At 35.8% G+C, this 22,003-nt stretch overlaps 1 protein-coding gene across 3 annotated transcripts in view; it reads left to right on the top strand.

Annotated features, from left to right (window-relative positions):
- Positions 1-22,003, top strand: part of NPEPPS (aminopeptidase puromycin sensitive) — a 106,060-nt gene that overhangs the window by 7,877 nt on the left and 76,180 nt on the right. For 2 of the 3 annotated variants that reach the window (XM_072780307.1, XM_072780306.1), the window contains exon 2: positions 7,576-7,660. In XM_072780307.1, coding sequence (XP_072636408.1) covers positions 7,576-7,660 — 85 coding nt within the window. Of the gene's footprint in view, positions 1-7,575; positions 7,661-10,417; positions 10,535-22,003 lie in introns of those variants that run through there. The other variant, XM_072780308.1, reaches the window with a different exon arrangement.

The raw sequence follows: 22,003 nt of genomic DNA, 5'->3' as shown, positions 1-22,003 counted from the left end.
AGGCTAAAACTTGGCACCTAAATGGATGTTATTGTCAACCCGATGTTATGGAATTTTCTGCCCAAATTTTGCATATTTTCTTCTTTTTTTAATCTTTTTTTTTAATGGTTTATTTATTTAATGGAGAGAGAGGGAGAGTGTGAGTATGTGGGGTGGAGGAGGATCAGAGGGAGAAGGAGAGAGAAACTTGAGCAGACTCTACACTGAGCATGGAGCCCCATGTGGGGCTTGATCACATGATCATGACCTGAGCCAAAACCAAGAGTCGATGCTTAACAGACTGAGCTACTGAGGTGCCCCTTGCATATTTTCTATGCAGTCATTTTGGTTGTTTTTTCATTATTGAAATAAGTGGTAAAATTAATAATTTGTGTAGTATTGTGCTAGATCACAAAATGGTCTTATGAAATTAAATTTGAAAGCTTGGTGATAAGAAATTGAACTTGTTCAGATCTTCTAATGTTTCTTATGTATATATGAAGAAACACCTCAATATAAGAAACTTTTAGGGACACCTGGGTGGCTCAGTGGTTGAGCGTCTGAGTGTGATCCTGGGATTCCAGGATCAAGTTCTGCATGGGGCTCCCTAAAGGGAGCCTACTTCTCCCTCTGCCTAGGTCTCTGCCTCTCTGTGTCTTTCTGAATATGTAACTGAAATCTTAAAAAAAAGAAATAAACTTTTATATGTTAAGCTTTATCTACAATCATCTGGCAATGAATTTTGCAGTGAATTTTCCAGATAAATGAAGCTTACTTACCCTTTGAGGCACTTAGACTTTAAAAAATATTTACTGATTTGGTTGGAAATATTCCAAAAATGTATTTTTTTTAAACTTTAATTCCTCATAATCTAGGTTTGTTTCTTCTTTTTTAAAATACTGAACATCATTCTGAACATCTGTCATTGATACTTGACTTGTAACCACAGATTACCCAAAACTATGCACTATAATTTATTAGTTTCATATCTGTTCTTTATTGTTTTTTTTTTTTTTTTTTTACCGTTCGCTTTTTACTTCTTACAGCTTATTGTGCCTTGTTGCTGCCTATTGTGCCATTTATTCCTTCTTCTAGCTTATTGAACTTGATCTGAGGAGGTATAAGTAACCAGATAAAAAGCTTGTCTGACCTTAAAAAGAAATTTCTAAGTGAAGGTTTGATGGACTTTCTTCTGAATGAAGGGAATGAGCTTTATTGTATGGACTTTGTATCATCTATTCTGGCTTTTATATAGTCTTTTTTTTTTTTTTTTAACTTCCGGGTTCTAGGTAATTGATATTGTCCAGTACAACCTGGACAAATACGATCTTGAGTAGTAAATTATCTATGAAACTTCTCTGAACTTTGCTACATAAATGAGCCTATTCTTATTGTGAGGTAGATCTTACTGTAATCTGTATGTGAATCAGTGGCAAAAGATTGAGTCTTCCAGTGGCTGTTTTGTTGTTAACTGAAATTAGTTCTCCAAATCTTGGCAATTCAGTTTTGAACATCATTCGAGTATGTAGTTCTCAGTTTATTTAGCCACTGGTAACTACTTTAAGATTTTACTTTAAATTAGGGAGTATTTTAGAAATGTAGAAAAGTAACCTACCACACATGTTTAATAGATATTAATGTTTTCCTTCATTTGTTTCAGACTGTGGTTGTTGTTTTTTGGGCAGTAAAATGTCACAGATAGCACTAAAATCCATTTCAATCTCTTCTCACCCCCATCCCAAAGGTAGCTTCTTTTTAGGTATAGGTATTATTCCTATATATAGTTTTAAAGTGTTTTTTTTTTTTTTTTTAAGATTTTATTTACTTATTCATGAGAGAGTCACAGAGGCAGAGACATAGGCAGAGGGAGAAGCAGCTTCCTGCGGGGAGCCTGATGTGGGATTCGATCCCAGCACCCCGGGATGCTGGGTGACCTGAGCCAAAGCCAGATGCTCAACTGCTGAGCCACCAAGGTGCCCCTATATTTTTAAAGTTTTATTGCATATATAAGTAGCCACAAACAATAAATAGCAATGTTCTGTATGTTTAAAATTTTTATGTTAGTAGTACTACATTTGACTTTCTGCAACTTGCTCTTTTCAATGTCTCTTTTGTTAGAAAACTTGGCTCAATTTGTGTCTGCTAATTATTTGCTCCTATTGTCTTTAGAAATTATAGCCCTGTTCCACAAAGGCAATGATTATTACCAAATTTTAACGATGAAATAGCTTGTAAGGCAAAGTGACTCAGGCTTCAGGCTGACTGGTATTTGGAGTTGTCACACTGGAGATTTTCTTTTACTAAAATCTGAGGGCCTTGGCAATCAGAGAAAAACCTCTTGGGTCTGATAGTACCTGTAGATGTATTTCTGAGTGATTGTAATAAAGATTCATTCAGGAAAAAAAGTTCTCTCATATTCTTGCCTTCCTAGCTCAAAGGAAACTTCCATTGTAAAATTGTTACCAATAGTCAAATTGCCTCTTCAGTAGAGCCATTACTTAGTGTTTGGTTCGGTTGAAGTGTACAGTCTTTTTGGGGCTCCAAAAAGACTTAACCCTGGGTTTGAAACAAGGAAACACTGTTATTTTATTCCATTCCATATATTGTATCAGTTGACACAAAATACATGTCAACTCGAACATTTTGCTTCTACTTTAAGTTTGCATACTGTGAAGATCTTAATGCTGAAATTCCTTTGAATTGTTACCTGTATATATTTTTTAAAGATTTAATTAATTTATTTATGAGAGACACAGAGAGAGAGGCAGAGACATGAGGGAGAAACAGACTCTGCAGGAAGCCTGATGTGGGACTCAATCCTAGGACCCCAGGATCACCACCTGAGCCAAAGGCAGACGCTCAACCACTGAGCCACCCAGGTGCCCCTATTACTTTTGATAGTGGAACACATCACTAACATGATGATGTTAATATGTGAGAAATCATGTACTGAATCATCAGGTCAGTGCTATTGTTGGGAAAACAAAAGAGCAATGTTATAGTGTGGTAGTCAGGCACTTAAGTCCATGTAGGTATCTTAAGTCTGTACATGTATAGCTGACATCCAAAGTACTATGTAATATAGCACATAGTTTTATTCTATTTTTATTTTTATTTTTATTTTTTTTAGCACATAGTTTTAAAATTTTATATCATTCTGATAAGCACTTTATAAATTGTTAGATAAATGCTGTTAGATGATATTCAGAGCAACATCTTTATGATTACAACGTGTTTAATCTTAGTTTCTGTGTATGTCTTTTTTTTTTTTTAAGTCTATGCCCAACGTGGGGATTGAACTCACAACCCTGAGATCAATAGTTGCATGTTCTATCAGCTGAGCCAGTCACATGCTCTTCTGTGTGTGTGTCTTAATAACAACATCTATTAACTGATTACTGTGAATCAGGCACTAAGGGCTAAAGCAAGCACGTTTATCCTGTTCAAAATGCATGTCTAATATAAGGCAGAGTATACTGTCAGATTTAAAAAATTTGAGTAGCGTTCTATTATTAAGGTAAGTATTTTTATTCCTTTGGTTCTTCCCTCCCACCCTTCCAGAAATGGCAGTATCTTGAAAAAAAAAATTAGTAGCTATTCAACAAGCAGCTTAATTCAGTAGTATAAACAGGTGGGTTTTCCCTAAACACAGGAGGAATTAGAATGTACTTATAAGTGGATGTTGTAGACTGTACCTTTCCAAAGTATACACACACTTTCCCTCAGAATGCTACAGTAGTAGTGAGGTAAATGTCATTTGGCATAATGTGTTGTACAGGTATCTCGACATTGACTGATTAACTGCTTGGCTATCATTAACTTCACTGTAGATGTTGATGGATAAAAATATGGTTGCTTAGATAAAGACGAAAATGTGTAAGTAAACTGCTATTATCCTGTTGGCATAAACTTCAAACTCTGGAAGGTTTTTACTCATTTTACTTTTTGGAGACACCTCCCTCCACCCCACCCCAGGGTCATTAAGTGCTTCATTTCTCTTTGTTGTTGAATTTTCTAAAAGTGAATTTATAAATAGACAAAGGGAACTTTTTTGTTTGTTGAAATGTAATGCTATAAACATCCAATTGGGACAGAAAAGTTTTAGTGCTGTTTAAGAATGTTCCTGGTGAAATAAACAGTGTGAAGGATTATTACCACTTAACAAATTTATTTATTTATTTATTTATTTATTTATTTATTTATTTATTTATTTAAAGATTTTCTTTTAAAGTAATCTTTACACTTACCTTGGGGCTGGAATTCAGCAATCCCAAGATCAGGAGTTGCATACTCTACTAAGGCAGCCAGGTGTGCTTACCACTTAAAAAAAATTTTTTTTTAAAGTTCATTAAATGACATTTTTTTAAATGACATTTTTGTTTAGAAACAGAAGGATTTATGAAAACTTTTTAAGTTTTAAAAAAGATTTTATTTATTTATTCATGAGAGACACAGAGGCAGAGACACAGGCAGAGGGAGAAGGAGGTTCCATGCAGGGAGCCTGATGTGGGACTCGATCCCAGGATTCCAGGATCACGCCCTGGGCCAAAGGCAGGCACTAAACCGCTGAGCCACCCACGGATCCCCCAAAGGGTTTTATTTTTATTTTTTAAAAGATTTTATTTATTTATTCATGAGAGACAGAGAGAGGTAGAGACACAGGCAAAGGGAGCAGCAGGCTCCCCGTAGGGAGCCCGATGTGAGACTCGATCCCAGGACCCTGGGATTAGGCCCTGGGCCGAAGGCAGGTGCTCAACCGCTGAGCCACCCAGGCATCCTGGGTTTTATATTTTGTTATTTTTTATTTTTTTTTCTGGGTTTTATTTTTTAAAGCTAAGCGCTACACTCAGTGTGGGGCTTGTCCCCAAAATCAAGAGTCTCATGCTTTACCAACTAAACTAGCCAAGTTCCTGGAAAGGATTTTTTTAATGGAGCCAAATGTTATGTGTTAGTGATTTTGACAGTTACAGGTTTACTAACATACTGTCTATAATTTAGGTCGGGTAATTTTAGTTTGAGATTAATCATGTTTATTTGTTGATTATTAATAAAATGATTACTCTTTGGTATAGCTTTTTCATATATATATTAAATTAAATTAGTCCTATCTCCTTACCTAGTTCTCTGTTCTCTTAGTGATCTTGAGGCACTATTGACCTACATGTGGGTTTTATTCGGACTGCAGTGATATTGCAAATTTTGTATTAGTTACCATCAATTACAATTTGGAAAATTGCAAATGAAATAAGAAATTTGTGACTTTTTTTAAAAAAGCAATCTCTCTGTCTGATGTAGGGTTTGAACTCAGACCCTGAGATCCAGAGTTGCATGCTCTACCAACTGAGCCAACCAGGAGCCCCTTTGACTTTTTTTAATTGGAAGACTGTACATACTAAGTCAGCTTTTAAGTATAGCAATAATGGGTTGGCTCCACGCAGTGGTTACCGCCCCCTTCCATTATGCGTAGCCTTCACCTAGCCTACTCTACTCACCCGCTTGGCTGTCTTCTGTAGACATTTGTTTGTGATTTAGGACATCTGTACTTATTTAATTTTTAGATTTTGTTTATTTATTTATTTTGGAGAGGGGGGAGAGAGAGCTCTCGAGTGAGCAGGGAGGGGCACAGGGAGAGGTAAGGGGGAGGGAGAGGAAGAAAGAGCTGAAGCAGACTGCATCTTGAACAGTGAGCCTGATGCAGCGCTCCATCTCACAACTGTGAGATCATGACCTGAGCCAAAACCAGGAGTTGGATGCTTAACCAACTGAGCCACCCAGGAGCTCCAGTATTTTTATTTTAAATTTAGGCCATTCAAATGAATGATCTGAAAATGAATTTGAGGTTCTGTTTAATGCAACAAGTATATAAAATCAAGTTTACAACCAAATTGAAAAATAGGCAAGGGTTATGAATGAACAATTTGCAGAGGAAAAGCAATGACCTATAAAAAAAAAAAGGAAAGAAAAATGAAAAAGAAGAGAAAGATGCTTAACTAGTGTTACTAGTAATCAGGGAAATTCTAATTAAAGCAACAGTGGGGCATGCCTGGGTGGCTCAGCAGTTGAGCGCCACCGGCCTTCAGCCCAGGGTGTGATCCTGGAATCCCGGGATCGAGTCCCACATTGCGCGTCCTGCATGGAGCCTGCTTCTTCCTCTGCCTGTGTCTCTGCCTCTGTGTGTGTGTGTGTGTCTCTCATGAAGAAATAAATAAAATCGTCAAAAAGATTAATTAAAAAAAAGCAACAGTGAAATACCATTTAATGCTTATAACTGTCAAAACTCTTCAAGTCTTTGGGCAGCCTGGGTGACTTAGTAGTTTAGTGCTGCCTTCAGCCCAGGGCATGATCCTGGAGACCCAGGATCGAGTCCCATGTCGGGCTCCCTGCATGGAGCCTGCTTCTCCCTCTGCCTCTCTCTCTCTCTCTCTCTCTCTCTCTCTGTTTCTCATGAATAAATAAATAAAATCTTAATTTTTTTCAAGTCTTTTTGAGGATGATGAAAGTGAGATTTCTTTATTCTTTGCTCATGGGAGTGTTAGTTGAAACTAGAGCATAATTGGGATATTCTTGGTAAAGAAAAATGTGCACAAAAAATCATGGACCAAGATATTTATTATAATGCTATTTTAAATAACAAAAGAGTGGAAATAATCTAACTTCCTTTAGGAAGGAAATGGATAAATGCAGTTCACTTATAGAATGGAATTCTATATAGGAGTTAAAAATAATGAATTAGATCTGTATCTGTCTGCATTTATCCATTTCAGAAATATGGTGAAAAAAAAAAGCAGGTTGCAAAGGCTATATATACTTGATACTATTTGTATAAAATTAAAAACATTGTTTGCTGATATATATATATATATATAGCAGAAGTACTATATATATATATATATATATATATATATATATATATATATACACACATAGCAAAAGTACTATACCTACATGAGAAAAAGCTACATTAGCCTTCGGAGAGTGGTTATCTTTATGAATGAGGAAGAGAAGATGGAGCTTTCATTACAGCTGTTTTTTTTTGGCGGGGGGATCTGAAACAATACAAAATCTTAAAAAGTTTATTTAATCTTGGTAGTGAGTCTTTAGTGTCTATTACATCCAAAATGTTACTTTGGTAAGAGAAAACATTTAAAGAATGTTTTATGAAGTTTTGACATGGTTTATAATATCATTTTTCTTCCTCTATTCTTACAGAAGGTCTTATGATGGGTTTGATGTATAGGTTGAAATACATAATTAGTTGCAACATATGAAAAATGCTCCTAATTAATTTGTAATTTTTTAAATAAAAGTTTAAGTAGAAAAAATTGCTTTTATTTAGCTCATTGGCCAGATTTTTAAATTTTTAAAATGCTTAAGTGTTTATTGTTGCTTTTAATATAATTTGGAAAATGTGAATCACCTTGGAATACTTAAAACTACTTATTTATTTTTGCCATTGATCTATAAATACTCAGTCTAGGTTTTAGTGATGTCTGGGTCTAAAAAAATTCCCTGTGACATACATTAGGCCAAGATGAAGATGCACATGTTATTAACCTAGGCTATTTCTGACACTGCTGGTTTTTCTTTTCCCCTTAGGTGAGGCAGGCAACCAATCAGATTGTGATGAATTGTGCTGATATTGACATTATTACAGCTTCATATGCACCAGAGGGAGATGAAGGTAAGAGTTGTTTTCCATTTAATTTGCTGTCTGTGTGTGTATGATGTGTGTGTGGTGATATATACATTTGCAGATTAAGATATCAGTTTTTGTTGCTTTAGAAATAGGAAGCAAAAAAAAAAAAAAGAAATAGGAAGCATTTTTAGATGTTCATGGGAAATATTTTAATAATCTGTACTATGAGATAAAGGAAATGCCACAGTCTAATTCTGCTTCAAACATTAACATATTTTGTGATGCTAGGCAGATTACATTTTCATAAATGTAAAATGAATAGAATACCATGCATATAAAGCTGGAGGGTTATTTTTTTTAAAGACTTATTTTTTTTGAGAGAGAGAGAGCATGAGCAGGAGGGGCAGAGGGAATCCCAAGCAGACTCCACATTGATTGTGGAGCCCAACACAGGGCTTGATCCCACGACACTGAGATCACAACCCGAGCTGAAACCAAGGGTTGGTCACCCAGTCTACTGTGCCACCCAGGTGCCCTAAGCTGAAGAATTATTTTAAAAATAAGTGTTTTGAACATGAAAGATTGGTTCATCAAATGGCTTAGTTCATATGAGGTTTTCTTTCTTTCTTTCTTTTCTTTCTTTTAAAGATTTTATTTATTTTTTCATGAGAGACAGAGAGAGAAGCAGAGGCATAGGCAGAGGGAGAAGCAGGCTTTCCACAGAGAGCCCAATGCAGGGCTCCATCCCAGGACCTCGCGATCATGACCTGAGCCAAAGGCAGACACTCAACCACTGAGCCACCCAGGCACCCCAAATGTGGTTTTCTTAAAGTGTTTTTTCCTTCTTGAACAATAGATTAAATTTGGGAGAATGAATCTTACTTATAATCGAGAAAAAATATTTGCCTTATGGAATGTGGAGGTTAGAAATTAGATGACCAAGTTAGTTACATAGTAAGAATATGTTAAAAAGAAACATTACATAGAGTGTGTGGGAACTCAGCATCTTTAAAATGAGAACTATTTTAGACCTTGTAATTACAATAAGGATTAAATTGAGTAGTCAGTTTTGGCCTGAAATCTTATTCCCATATAAGCTACATTTTAAAAAGTTGTCAAGTTTGGCATGAACTTACAAGTAAATTGGAACTGGAATTGCTTTATATTTTTGACAAAATGATTTTTTTGGTTAGGCTCCACTACTCTGAGACTTTCTCTTAGAAATCTTTTCATTTGATGTCAGGGTGCCTGGCTGGCTTAGCTAGTACAGCATGCAACAGTTGATCTCGGGGTCGTGAGTTCAAGCTCCACATTTTACTTAAAAAAGAGAGAGAGAGAGAAAGAAAAAAAGAAAGAAAAGAAAGAAAAATTCTTTTTGATATCAAATAAGTTAGAAACTTGACCTTTTAGTTCACATTTTGTATTTGCTCTTTCCCCTGTCTTTTACACTGAAAGGAAGCATATAAGTAACTGGACAATATTTATTTCATGAATTTTTCGTAAATTATCTTGTCTGTAGAAAGACCAAAAAACAGTAGCAGTTGAGCAGATTATTGCCAAGAAGTACTTATGTTTGATTGTTTGTGAGATCAAACTGCTGTGATTTTTAAGTTAGAGGAACAGATCCTTCATATGGACTTTGAGTGAGTGCCAACATTAAAAAAGTTGTGTGGTAATAAAAGAGGGATTATTTAATTTCTTTACCTGTGAAGAAAAATACAAGCACCTTAGCCAGCATATCAAGACAAGCTTGCTTTGTTGTAGGTAGAGAATAAATTTGGTATAGTTTTAAAATGGTGCCCAGTATGGATAGGAAGATAGTAAATACATGTGCGTCCCTCCATTTGGCATGGTTTCAGCTCAGGTTTGTTTTTATCTTCCTCTGCTAAAATGCCAGGAAAGAATTCAGAGAACTCAAATGCTTTGAGTGTGCATAACTGAATGGTGCCAAGCCCATAATAGTCTGAATATCAAGGAAGCAGTGTTTGTGTTCTCACTAAGAGGGTCAGGAGAGAAATGAAAGCTTATAGAAGTGAAGGGGATTTAGAGAGATTCATATAAAACATTACTGTTTTTTAGGTACATAAAATATTTTCTTCAAAACTAGCTAAGGTATATTTTTCAACTCATTTCTCCTGTAGCAACGGGAAAAACCTAGATTCATGTGTAAGCTCATCTAATTTTAGAATATAAGAGAATGGGAAATTATATTAATGTGGAATTTTAAGGTTTCAGTCAGAAACAGATTTGGCCTTCAGACACATACACAGTGTAATTTAACCTTGGGCAAAGTAGCATTTCTTGATTTTTACCTTATGGAAGAGTACAATGTGTTGTTTCTTTAGAAATTAGTAGTTGCAAATTTGACTGCCAGCTCCTTCCAGGGCTGTATGGTTTGGCAGAGGAATAATTGAGTCAATAGGAAAAGTACCATTTTTTAACCCAGCTAATCTCATCTAGTACAGTACCTATTCATACTTATGATTGCCTTCTGCAAGACTGAGTTACACATCTGTAGCCACTAAATCGTGGTACTTTCAGGTAAAATCAGAAAATCATTCGAAAGCACCAAATTGCTGCTGCTTTGTGTAAGTTTTTAATTAATGGAAAAAGCACCATCTTGTGATTTGTGCAGTGACCCAGAAAGACCTATTGGCATATGTCTCTTTAAACAAAGGCACTGCCTTTTCAACAGAAACAATTTATTTTAAAACCTAATTGAGATATTTGTAATTTTTAAAAAATGAGAACTCAGTAAGAAAAACGGCTGAAAACTGTTTTTTTACTGTTCTGCACTTCAAGGGTTGGTGAAATCACTAGCACTTAAGCCCCAGTGCAAGGAGTGCACCTCCCTACACAGTGCAGGGGTTAGTATTGTCACCAGCTTCTGCAAGAGTGCCTGAACTCAGGTCCTGACAGGTAAAGAGACTTTTAATTTATCATTAATAGATGGCTTGGGCATAACCATGTAGAGAATGATCACTTGAAAAGTTTTGTACCAATTTTTCCCTTAGTATTCTCTGTCAGGTGTGTTTGTAGCATTAGCTGTGAAGGAAAAAATTTTCCCTATTTCATACAAAGTTCTAATTCATAGCTTCAGATCCACCAGCATCTCCTTGGCTTATCCATATAAGGCATGTAAATTTTAATAAGGTTATTCTTGAAGTAGTTATATTTTTCAGCTTGTGCAGATGAGCACATGTATGTGTTTAATGAAAGGATAAAACCACTTAGTCAGAAATACTGCCAAATATTAATAATTTTGAGGAAAACTATTAATTTGAGAAAAATGAATGGTTCCTCATACTTGATCATAAGTCTTTATCATAAGCTTCAGTAGGGCTTTATAAACCTATCAGTGATATATATTTTGTCATGCAGTTAAGTGTGGGTAGGAATAACATTAATAAACCACCATCTCTTTGCAATAGAGTTGTTTTTGTCATCATGCATGACTAATTAAGTGCTGGCCCTTAAATCTGGAAAATTGAAGAGGAGAGAAAATAATCTTTTCTTTTTTTTTAAAGATTTTATTTATTTATTCATGAGAGACACAGGGAGAGAGAGGCAGAGACACAGGCAGAGGGAGAAGCCGGCTCTATGCAAGGAGCCCGATGTGGGACTTGATCCCAGGACTCCAGGATCATGCCCTGGGCCAAAGGCAGCACTAAACCACTGAGCCACCCAGGCTGCCCGAAAATAATCTTTTCTGATATAAATGTATTGAAATATGGTACAGAATTTCTTTTTTTTTTTAATTTTTTTATTTATTTATGATAGGCACACAGTGAGAGAGAGAGAGAGGCAGAGACACAGGCAGAGGGAGAAGCAGGCTCCATGCACCGGGAGCCTGACGTGGGATTTGATCCTGGGTCTCCAGGATCGCGCCCTGGGCCAAAGGCAGGCGCTAAACCGCTGCGCCACCCAGGGATCCCGGTACAGAATTTCTTAAGGAGATTTTAAATGAAAGGAATCAAAGTATAAGTTTAGCTATACAAATAACAATATAGAGTAGGGGGCCTCAAACCAAAGTTACTATTGGAATTAAGCAAATAACAAACATGAATGAATTGAACTGGATGTAGGAAAACAAGAAGGTTGGGACAGAGACCAGACGGAATAGTGTATGTCTCACATAAATGTATTCAAATTTTAAAGAACTTCTCTAGCCAACGGAACAATTTTTTGAGCTGTATTGATTTCAGTTGAATTTGTAACCTTTCAGGGAACTGTGGTGTATGATGCATATTCATTATCACTTGGAAATGAAGATAAGACTTGAGCCTAGATGTTTTGTTAAAAAGAGTAAAACCCTTATGAGATTTTTCTAGATTCTTAATTGAAACTGATGTATAATATGCCATATTACTATTAAATATATTCAGCAAATTATTTTAACTTGCTGTATATATTCCAGTGGTATATCCTTTTTAAAGATTCAGAATACCTCTTTTTAGGTAGCTTTTAGAGTTTTTCGAGCACTACAGTGACTCTGTGCTCTTATTTTTATTTTATCTGCTTTATTTACAATTCCTGAGTATATTGAGTTTTGGGGAATTTGAACATAAAGTTTATTATGTGCTATTATTCTTCTGAAAAATGGGTATATTAATACATAAGTTAACCATTATTCCAGGCTATATTGAGGAACCAGATATTTTCCCAGGTCTCTGGTAACTTTCAGGGCTTTCTGTTTTTTGAATTAAATGGTGATTTTATTTTTTATATTAAAAACTTCATTTTTCAGAGCAGCTCAGAGTAAAAAGTACCTCTGTACTTTTTCCTGTCTCCTCTCCCCTTCCCTCATTATCAATATTCTGAACCAGAGTACATTTGTTACAGTCAGTGAACCTATATCAGCACCTCATTAGCACTCAAAGTCCATAATTTTTTTTTAATTTTTATTTATTTATGATAGTCGCACAGAGAGAGAGAGAGAGAGAGAGGCAGAGACATAGGCAGAGGGAGAAGCAGGCTCCATGCACCGGGAGCCCGATGTGGGACTCGATCCCAGGTCTCCAGGATCGCACCCTGGGCCAAAGGCAGGCGCTAAACCGCTGTGCCACCCAGGGATCCCCCAAAGTCCATAATTCACGTTAAGGTTCACTCTTGGTCTTATACAATCTTTGGGATTCAGCAAATGTAAAATCAGATGTATTCACCATTACAGTATCATACACAGTTGTTTCACTGCTCTAAAGATCCTTTGTTTATCCAACCCTCCTTCCTAACCCCTGGCAACCACTAATCTTTTTTACTGTCTCCATAGTGTTGCCTTTTCTAGAATGTCCTATAGTTGGTGTCATACTGTAATATGTTGCCTTTTCATTTGGCTTCTTTCACTTACTAATAATGCATTTAAGTTTCTTCCATGTCTTTTCATCGTTGCTTGAGAGCTTATTTCTTTTTAGCTCTGAATAATATTTCATTGTCTGTATATACCAGTTTATCCATTGACCTATTGAAGGACTTCTTGGTTATGTCAGGTTTTGGCAGTTATGAGTAAAGGTGTAAATATCCATGTGCAGGTTTTTGTGAGGATGTATTTTCAGTTCCTTTTGGTACATACCAAGGAGCATGGTTGCTGGATTAGCATCCATGATAGGAGTGTGTTTAGAGTTGCCTAGCTGACTCAGTCAATAGAGCATCCAACTCTTGATCTTGGGGTTGTAAGTTCAAACCCCATGTTGGGTGTAGAGATTACTTTAAAAAAATGTTCATTTAGTTTTGTTAAGAAACTGCCAAACTGTCTTCTAAAATAGTGGTATCGGGCAGCCCTGGTGGCTCAGCAGTTTAGCGCCGCCTTCAGCCCGGGGTGTGATCCTGGAGTCCCCGGATCAAGTCCCACGTCGGGCTCCCTGCATGGAGCCTGCTTCTCCCTTTGCCTGTGTCTCTGCCTCTCTCTCTCTCTCTGTCTCTCATGAATAAATAAATAAAATATTTAAAAAAATAAAAAAATAAAATAACAGTATCATTTTGCATTCCCATCAGCAATGAGTGCAGTTCATATTGCTCTGCATGCTCCCAAGACTTTTTTTTTTAAGTTCACATCATCTGTGAACAAAGACAGTTTTATTTCTACCATTCCAATATGTATAACTTTTATTTCCTTTTCTTGTCTTACTGTGTTAGCTAGGACTTTTCAGTGCAATATTGTAAACCAATGGTGAGACATCTTTGCTACATTCCTCATCTCAGCTAGAAAGCTTAGAATTTCTCACCATTAAGTATGTTAGCTGTAGGGTTTTTGTAGATGTTCTTTATCAAGTTGAAGAAATTCATCTTTATTCCTACTTTGCTGAGAGATTTTATAATGAATGGGTATTGGATTTTGTCAAATGCTTTTTCTGCATCTTCTGATAATTGTGTGATTTTTCTTTTTTAGACTGTTGATGTGATGGAGTACATTAATTGATTTTTGAATATTAAAACTGCCTTGCATACTAGGATACATCCCACTTGGTCATGGCATATAATTCTTTTGATATATTGCTGGATTTGATTTGCTAATATTTTGTTGAGGATTTTTACATTTATATTCATAAGAGTTATTGGTCTGTAATTTTATATGTCTTTTGTTTTGATAATATGGTAATGCAGGCTTCGTAAAATGAAGTAGGAAGTATTCTTTCTGCTTTATGCTGTGGAACAGAATGTAGAGAATGCATATAACTTTTTAAATGTTTGGGAGAATTCACAAGTGAACTATTTGGGCCTGTGCTTTATATTTTGGAAGGTTATTATTGATTCAATTTCTTTTTTTTTTTTTTTAAGATTTTATTTATTTATTCATGAGAGACACAGAAAGAGAGAGGCAAAGACACAGGCAGAGGGAGAAGCAGGCCCCACGCAGGAAGCCTGATGTGGGACTCGATCCCGGGACTCCAGGATCATACCCTGGGCTGAAGGCGGCGCTAAACCACTGAGCCACCGGGGCTGCCCTGTCTTTTCTCTTTTTCTCCTAACTTGGCTTGTTTGTTTATAATTTTTCAAAGAATCATCTAGGTTTTGTTGATTTTTCTCTACTGATTTTCTATTTTAAATTTCATTGATTTCTGCTCTAATTTTAATTATTACTTTTCTTCTGCTTATTTTAGATTTAATTTGTTCTTCTTTTTCTACTTTCTTAAAGTGGAAGCTTAGATGATTTATTTTATTTATTTTTTTAAGTAAACTCTGTGCTGAATGTGGGGCTTCAACTCACGACTCTGAGATTAATAGTTGCATGCTGTACTGACTGAGCCATCTGGGCACCCCTAGATTATTTATTTTAGATCTTCTTTTGTAATATATGATTTCAGTACTATAAATTTCCTTTTAAGTGCTGCTTTCACTGAATCTCACAAACTTCGTTAAATTGTATTTTCATTTTTATTTAGTTAAAAATATTTAAAGATTTCTCTTGAAGTTTCCCCTTTTACCAAGGTATTATATAGAAGTATTAAAATTTTTTCATTTCCAAGTATTTGAGGATTTTTGCAGCTATTTTTTCCATTATTGATTTCTAGTCCTAATTCCTTTGTGGTGGAGATGCCTGAGTGGCTCAATGATAGGCGTCTGCCTTCGGCCCAGGGCATGATCCTGAAATCCCAGGATCCAGTCCTGCATTGGACTCCCTGCATGGACCCTGCTTCTCTCTCTGCCTATGTCTCTGCCTCTCTCTCTTTCTATGTCTCTCATGAATAAATAAAATCTTTTTTTAATATTTTATTTATTTATTCATGAAAGACACACACACAGAGAGAGAGAGAGAGAGAGAGGCAGAGATATAGGCAGAGGGAGAAGCAGGCTCCATGCAGGAAGCCCGACACGGGACTCGATCCCGGGTCTCCAGGATCATGCCCTCCGCGGAAGATGGCGCTAAACCGCTGAGCCACCTGGGCTGCCCTAAATAAAATCTTTATTAAAAAAAAAAATAATTCCTTTGTGGTCTCAGGGAGCAGACATTTTATGATTTCTGTTTTTTAAAATTAGTTGAAGTATGTTTTATGACCAAGAATTTGGTCTGTCTTGGTGAATGGTCCAAATGAGCTCGAGTAAAACAATATTGTGTATTGTTAACACAATATTTGATGAAATAGTCTATAGATGTCAGTTACATCCAGTTGATTGATGGTGCTATTGAGTTCAACTATATCCTTACAAATTTTCTGCTGCTAAATCTGTTTACTTCTGATAGAAGGGTGTTTGAAGTCTCCAACTCTAATAGTAGATTCATCTGTTTCTTTGTGCCATCCTATCAGTTTTTGTCTGGCATATTTTGATGCTTTGGTGTTAGACACATACACATTAAGAATTATGTCTTGCTGAAGTACTTCCCCCATTCTCATTATGTAATGTTGCTTTTTACTTTTCTCACTTTGAAGTCTGTTCTGTGAAATTAATACAGCTACTCCTACTTTCTTTTAATTAGCACTAGTGTGTCTTTTTCCATCCCTTTACTTTTAATCTGTAAAGTTTTTTTAGTGGTTGCCCTAGAGTTTGCAATATATATTTACAACTAATTCAGTCACTTTTCAGTAATACCATAGTGATTCACAAGTAGTATGAGTACCTTATAATAACAAAATATTTCCAGTTCCTTCCTGCCATCCCCTGTATCATTGCTGTCATTAATTTCATTTATGCATAAACATACATACACATACACAGAAGCCAGCATAATCAAATACATTGTTACTATTAATATTTCGAACAAACTGTTATCTTTTAGATTAAAAATAACAATACACATTTTTATTTTACCCTCAATTATTTATTCTCTGATGCTCTTTCTTTGTGTAGATCCAAGTTTCTGACCTATGTTATTTTCCTTTTCTCTAAAGACGTCTTTTAACATATCTCGCAAAGCCTGTCTACTTGCAACAAATTCTCTCAATTTTTGTTTGACAAAAGTTGTTTCTCCCCACTTTTTTTTTATATTTTATTTATTTATTTGAGAGAGAACATGTGAGCAGAGAGAGGAGCAAAGGGGGAGGGAGGGAAAGAATCTTAAGCAGATTCAACATTGAGCACAGAGTCCCATGTAGGGCTCCATCTCATGACCCTGAGATCATGACCTGAGTGAAACCAAGAGTCTGATACTTAACCAACTGAGCAACCCAGTTACCCCTCTCTCCACCTTTTTTTTAAGACTTAATTTTTTCACATCAGTTTAGGTTCACAGCAAGATTGAGAGGAATACTCTCTTTCACTTTTGAAGGATCATTTTGTTGAAGGATACAGAATTCTAGTTAGTTTTTCTTTCTCAACACTTTAAATATTTCATTCCATTGTCTTCTTCCTAGCATGGTTTCTGAGAAGTTGAATGTGATCTTTATCTTGCTTTTCTATAAAGTGTTTTTTCCCTCTGGCTTCTTTAAAGACTTTTTATGTTTGATTTTCTGAAGTTTGAATATGATATGCCTAGGTTTAGGGGGTTTTTGGCATTTATCCTGATTGGTCTTCTCTGAGTCTCTTGGGTCTATGGTTTGGTGTCTGACATTAATTTGGGGAAATTTTCAGCCATCATTGCTCCAAATATAGCTTTTGTTCCTTTCTTTTTCTTGTGCTTCTGGTATTTCCATCATGTACAGATTAAACTTTTTGTAGTTTTCCCATGGCTCTTGGATATTTTATTCTGGGTTTTTTGTTTTTTTTGTTTTTGTTTTTTTTTCTTTCAGTCTTTTTTCTTTTTCTTTTTCCAGTTTTGGAGGTGTCTTTCTTTTGTCATTACTGCAAGCTCAGAGATTATTTACTCATCCTTGACCAGTCTAACAATCACTCCATGAAAGGCATTCTTCATTTCTGTTACTATACTTTTAATTTCTGTCATTTTTTTATTTCTGTCATTTTTAATTTTTTTCTAGAATATCTGTCTCTCTACATTATCCATCTATTCTTGATGTGTCTACTTTTTTCACTAAAACTTTTAGTATATTAATCATAGTTTTATTTATTTATTTAAATATTTAATTTATTTATTCATGAGAGACACAGAGAGAGAGGCAGAGACACAGGCAGAGGGAGAAGCAGGTTCCCTGCAGGGAGTCTGATGCAGGACTAGATCCCAGGACCCTGGGATCACTACTTGAGTCAAAGGCAGCTGCTCAACCACTGAACCAACCAGGTGCCCCTTAAACATAGTTTAAAAAATCTAGTCTGAGAATTCTACCATTCCCACCACAACTGACTCTGATTTTGATGCTTGTTTAGTGTCTTCAGATTGCATTTTCTGCCCTTTAGTATGCTTTCCAGCATTTTTTGAGAGGCAGATCTGATGTACTGGGTTAAAGGAACTACAATAGAATAGGCCTTTAATAACACAATGGTAAGGTGAAGGGGTAGGGAAAATATTGTATAATTCTATGACTAGGTCTCAGTCTTTCAGTGTCCCTGGTCTGAACTTCACTAGCACTTTCAGGTTTTCTCCTTCATTGGTGGGACAGGTTACCTAGAGGGGCTGGTGTTTGTTCTTTCGCTTAGCCCAACTAGGTTAGGTTCTGATAAAACCCAGCAGGTTAAACTCTGGTAAAATAGTTTCTCTTAGGGGGCTGGTTTTGTTAAGAACAGAATGCTCTAGCATATTTCAAGATAGCTCCTTTTCTTCTCCCCCTGCCAGAAGCATGAGGGGATTTTTCTTTGATATTCACTGTTAGGACCTGGTAACTCCCAGAGGTAAAACTCACAAGACCCCTATGATTGAGTTCTCCTGAAATTTTTAGCTCTCAGTCTTGTCCACACTGAACCTCCTGCACTTTACCAGTTATAGCACAAGTTTTTCTACCCCAGCACTGGTTGCTAGAGATGGTGTCTGATTGTGGGTTTTTGCCCAAGTAAGTTTTGATTCTTTGTATCTGCCAGTCTCCAATCCTTTATCCTGTGACGTCACCTCTCTAATATATCTAAGGAGAGTTGTTGATTTCTCAGTTTCTTTAGCTTTTACTTGTTAGGATGGAGTGGCAGCTTCTGGGCTTATTATATGGTAGGCCAGAAATTCTCCTAGTGATTTTATTTTTATTTCCAATATAAAAGGTTATGTTTTAAAGATATGGAAGCAATCTGTGCCTTTTTGTGGGCATATGCTTTCATTTCTCTTGGGTAGATACCTGAAAATACAATGGCTGCATCATATGGTAAATGGAGAATTTTTGAAGAAACTGCCAGTTTTCCAAAATGTTTCTACCGTTTTATATTCTCATTAACTATGTATAAGAGTTCCAGTTGCTCCATATCTTTGTTATCTTTAAGTGATAACACTTTTTAATTTTAACTATTCAATTAGTTGTGTGGTGGTATCTTGTTATGGTTTTAATTTACATTTCCTTAATAGCTAAGTGATGTCAAACATCTTTTCATGCCCTTATTTACCATCCTTATATTTTCCTTGGTGAACTATCTATTCAGACCTTTGCCATTTGTCCCGGGGGGTGGGGGTGGAGGGGGCTTTGTTTATCTTCTTATTGAATTTTAAGAGTTCTATATATATTCCAAGTACAAGCCTTTGTTGGACAAATGTTTTGCAGATACTCTCTCCCAGTCTTGTGTTTTGCTTTTCATTTTTGTTACAGTGTTTTTTGACGATCATAACTTTTTAATTTCAATGAAGTCTAATTTATGTATGTATGTATGCAAACTCTACTCTGATTGTGGGGCTCAGACTCACGACCCTGAAATCAAAAGTCACATGTTCTATTTGACTGAGCCAGCCAGGCACCCTGATGAATTCTATTTGATTGAAATTTTCTTTTATAGTCATACTTTTTTGTGAACTGTTTAAGGTACTGTAAAATTTAACGACATTAAGGTTATTTTCTGTGTTCTTCTAGAAGTTTTGTGATTTACATTTTTACAATTAGGACTTTGATCTATTTTGAGTTAAATTTTGTATACAATATGAGATATAAAGGTAGAAGTTATGTTTCTTAATAATTTATTTACTGCTATATAGCTGTTCACTATTTCTAGCACCACGTATTACAAAGATTACTCTTTCCTTATTGAATTTCTGCACTTCCTATTCTGTTTCATTTTAAGACTTCAAATCAGGTAATATAAGTCCTCTATCTTTGTTCTTTTTAGAAATGATTTTGGCTATTCTATAGGTCCCTTTAATTTTCATATGAATTTTAGAATCAGCTTGTCAAGTCCCAAAAAGCCTATGTATATTGTTATGGGAGTTGTATCAACTCCATTGGGGAGAGCAACATTGAATCATCTCATTCATGAAGAATATATATTTTTCTACTTAAATCTTTCTTCATTTCTTTCAGTCAGTAGGAGTTTCTACTGAACTCTAGCACATTCTAGAGAATAATTAATTTTCTACTTTTTTGGGGGGAGTGGACAGACTAATTTTTTTAAAATTGTGGTAAGATGCACATAACATAAAATTTACCACCTTAACCATTTGTAATTGTACAGTTCATTGGTACACATTCACATTATTGAGCAAGCATCACTACTCTCCATCTCTAGAACTCTTTTTATCTTATAAAACCAAAACTTTGTGTCCATTAAAAATACCTAATTCTCCCCATTCCTCTGTGCCTGGTATTCACCATTCCGATTTTTGTTTCTATGAATAGGTATCTCATTTAAGTGGAATCATACAATACTTGCCATTTTATAGTTGACTTGTTTCATTTAGCATTATGGTCTCAAGATTCATCCAGGTTGTAGTATGTTTCAGAATTTCTTTCTCTTTTAAGGCTAAATAATATTCCATTGTATGTATATACCGTATTTCATTTATCCATTTGTATGTCAGGGAACACTTGGGTTGCTTCTACCTTTTTTCTTTTTTTAAGATTTATTTATTTATGTTAGAGAGAGCACAGTGGTGAGGGGCAAAAGGAGAGGGAAAGAGTCTCAAGCAGGCGCTGCTGAGCACAACCCTGAGATCATGACCCAACTGAAACTAAGAGTCAGACACTTACCTGGCTGCACCACCCAGGCACTGCTGGTTGCTTCCACTTTTAATTGTTGTGATTAATGCTGCTATCAACATTGGTGTACAAATATCTCCTTGAGATTATTTCAGTTCATTTGGCTATATACCCAAAACAGAATGGCTGGATCATATGGTAATTTTATTTTTAATTTTTTAAAGATACTGTTTTGTGGGGCAGCTGCACCATTTTTATATTCCCACCAATTGTACAGAAGGGTTCCAGTTTCTCCACATCTTTACTATAATTTGTTATTTTCTTTTTTTGGTAGTAGCCATTCTAATGGGTATGAAGTGGTGTCTCATTGTAGTTTTGATTTGTATTTCTCTAATGATTAGTGATATTAAACATTTTTTCATGGGCTTATTGGCCATTTCTTTATCTTAGGAGAAATGTCTAAGCCCTTTGCCTACTTAAAAAAAAAAAAGATTTATTTATTTGAGAGAGAGAGAGAGCGTGCTCAGGAGCAGGGGGAGGGGCAGAGAGAAAGCAGCAGACTCCCTGATGACCGTAGAGCCCAGTACGGGGCTGGATAACAGTTCTCTGAGATCATTAACCTGAGCCGAAATCAAGAGTTGGACACTTAACCGACTGAGCCACCCAGATGCCCCATTGCCCGTATTTTATTTATTTATTTATTTTTGCTTTTTTATGGTTGAATGTAGGCGTTCTTAACATATTCTGGTTATTAACCCCTTATCAGATATATTATGCAGATATTTTCTTCCATTTTGTAGGTTACCTTTTCACTGTTGATTGTGTCTTGATGTGCAGTTATTAATTTTGATGAAGTTCAGTTTGTCCACTTTTTTCTTTTGTTGCCTGTGCTTTTGCTATAATATCCAAGGGATAATTGCCAAGTCCAATTGTCATAAAACTTTTGCATTTTCTTTTAAGAGTTTTGTAGTGTTAGTTTTCATATTTAGGTCTTTGATCCATTTTGAGTTCATTTTTTTAAAGTAAGAATTCTGTTTTTTTAAAAGATTTTATTTATTCATTCATGAGAGACAGAGAGAGAGGCAGAAGTAGTAGTTTCCTTGTAGAGCAGGGAGCCTGACATGGGACTCAGTCCCAGGACTAGGAGGTTATGACCTGAGCTGAAGGCAGATGCTTAACTGACTGAGCCACCCAGACGGCCCTGAGTTCATTTTTTAAAATTTTTTGACATACAGTGATAGGGATGCCTGGCTGGCTCAGTCCAAAGAACATGTGACTCTTGATCTCAGGGTTTTAAGTTTGAATCCCATGTCGGGTGTAGAGATTCCAAAGAAGAAAAAAAGCAGGGGAGGGGGATATAAGTTTCATGTGTACAAGATAGTAATTCAACAAATCCAACTTTATTCTCTTGCATGTGGATATCCAATTTTCCCAGCACTCTTTTTTAAAGGTTGCGTTTTCCTTATTGAATGATTTTAACATTCACTTTGAAAATCATTTGACAATATATGTAAGAGTTTAT

Source organism: Canis lupus, chromosome 16 (genome assembly GCF_048164855.1).
Source record: "Canis lupus baileyi chromosome 16, mCanLup2.hap1, whole genome shotgun sequence".
NCBI classification, from domain to species: Eukaryota; Metazoa; Chordata; class Mammalia; order Carnivora; family Canidae; genus Canis; species Canis lupus.
This window is presented reverse-complemented; position numbering and strand designations above follow the sequence as displayed.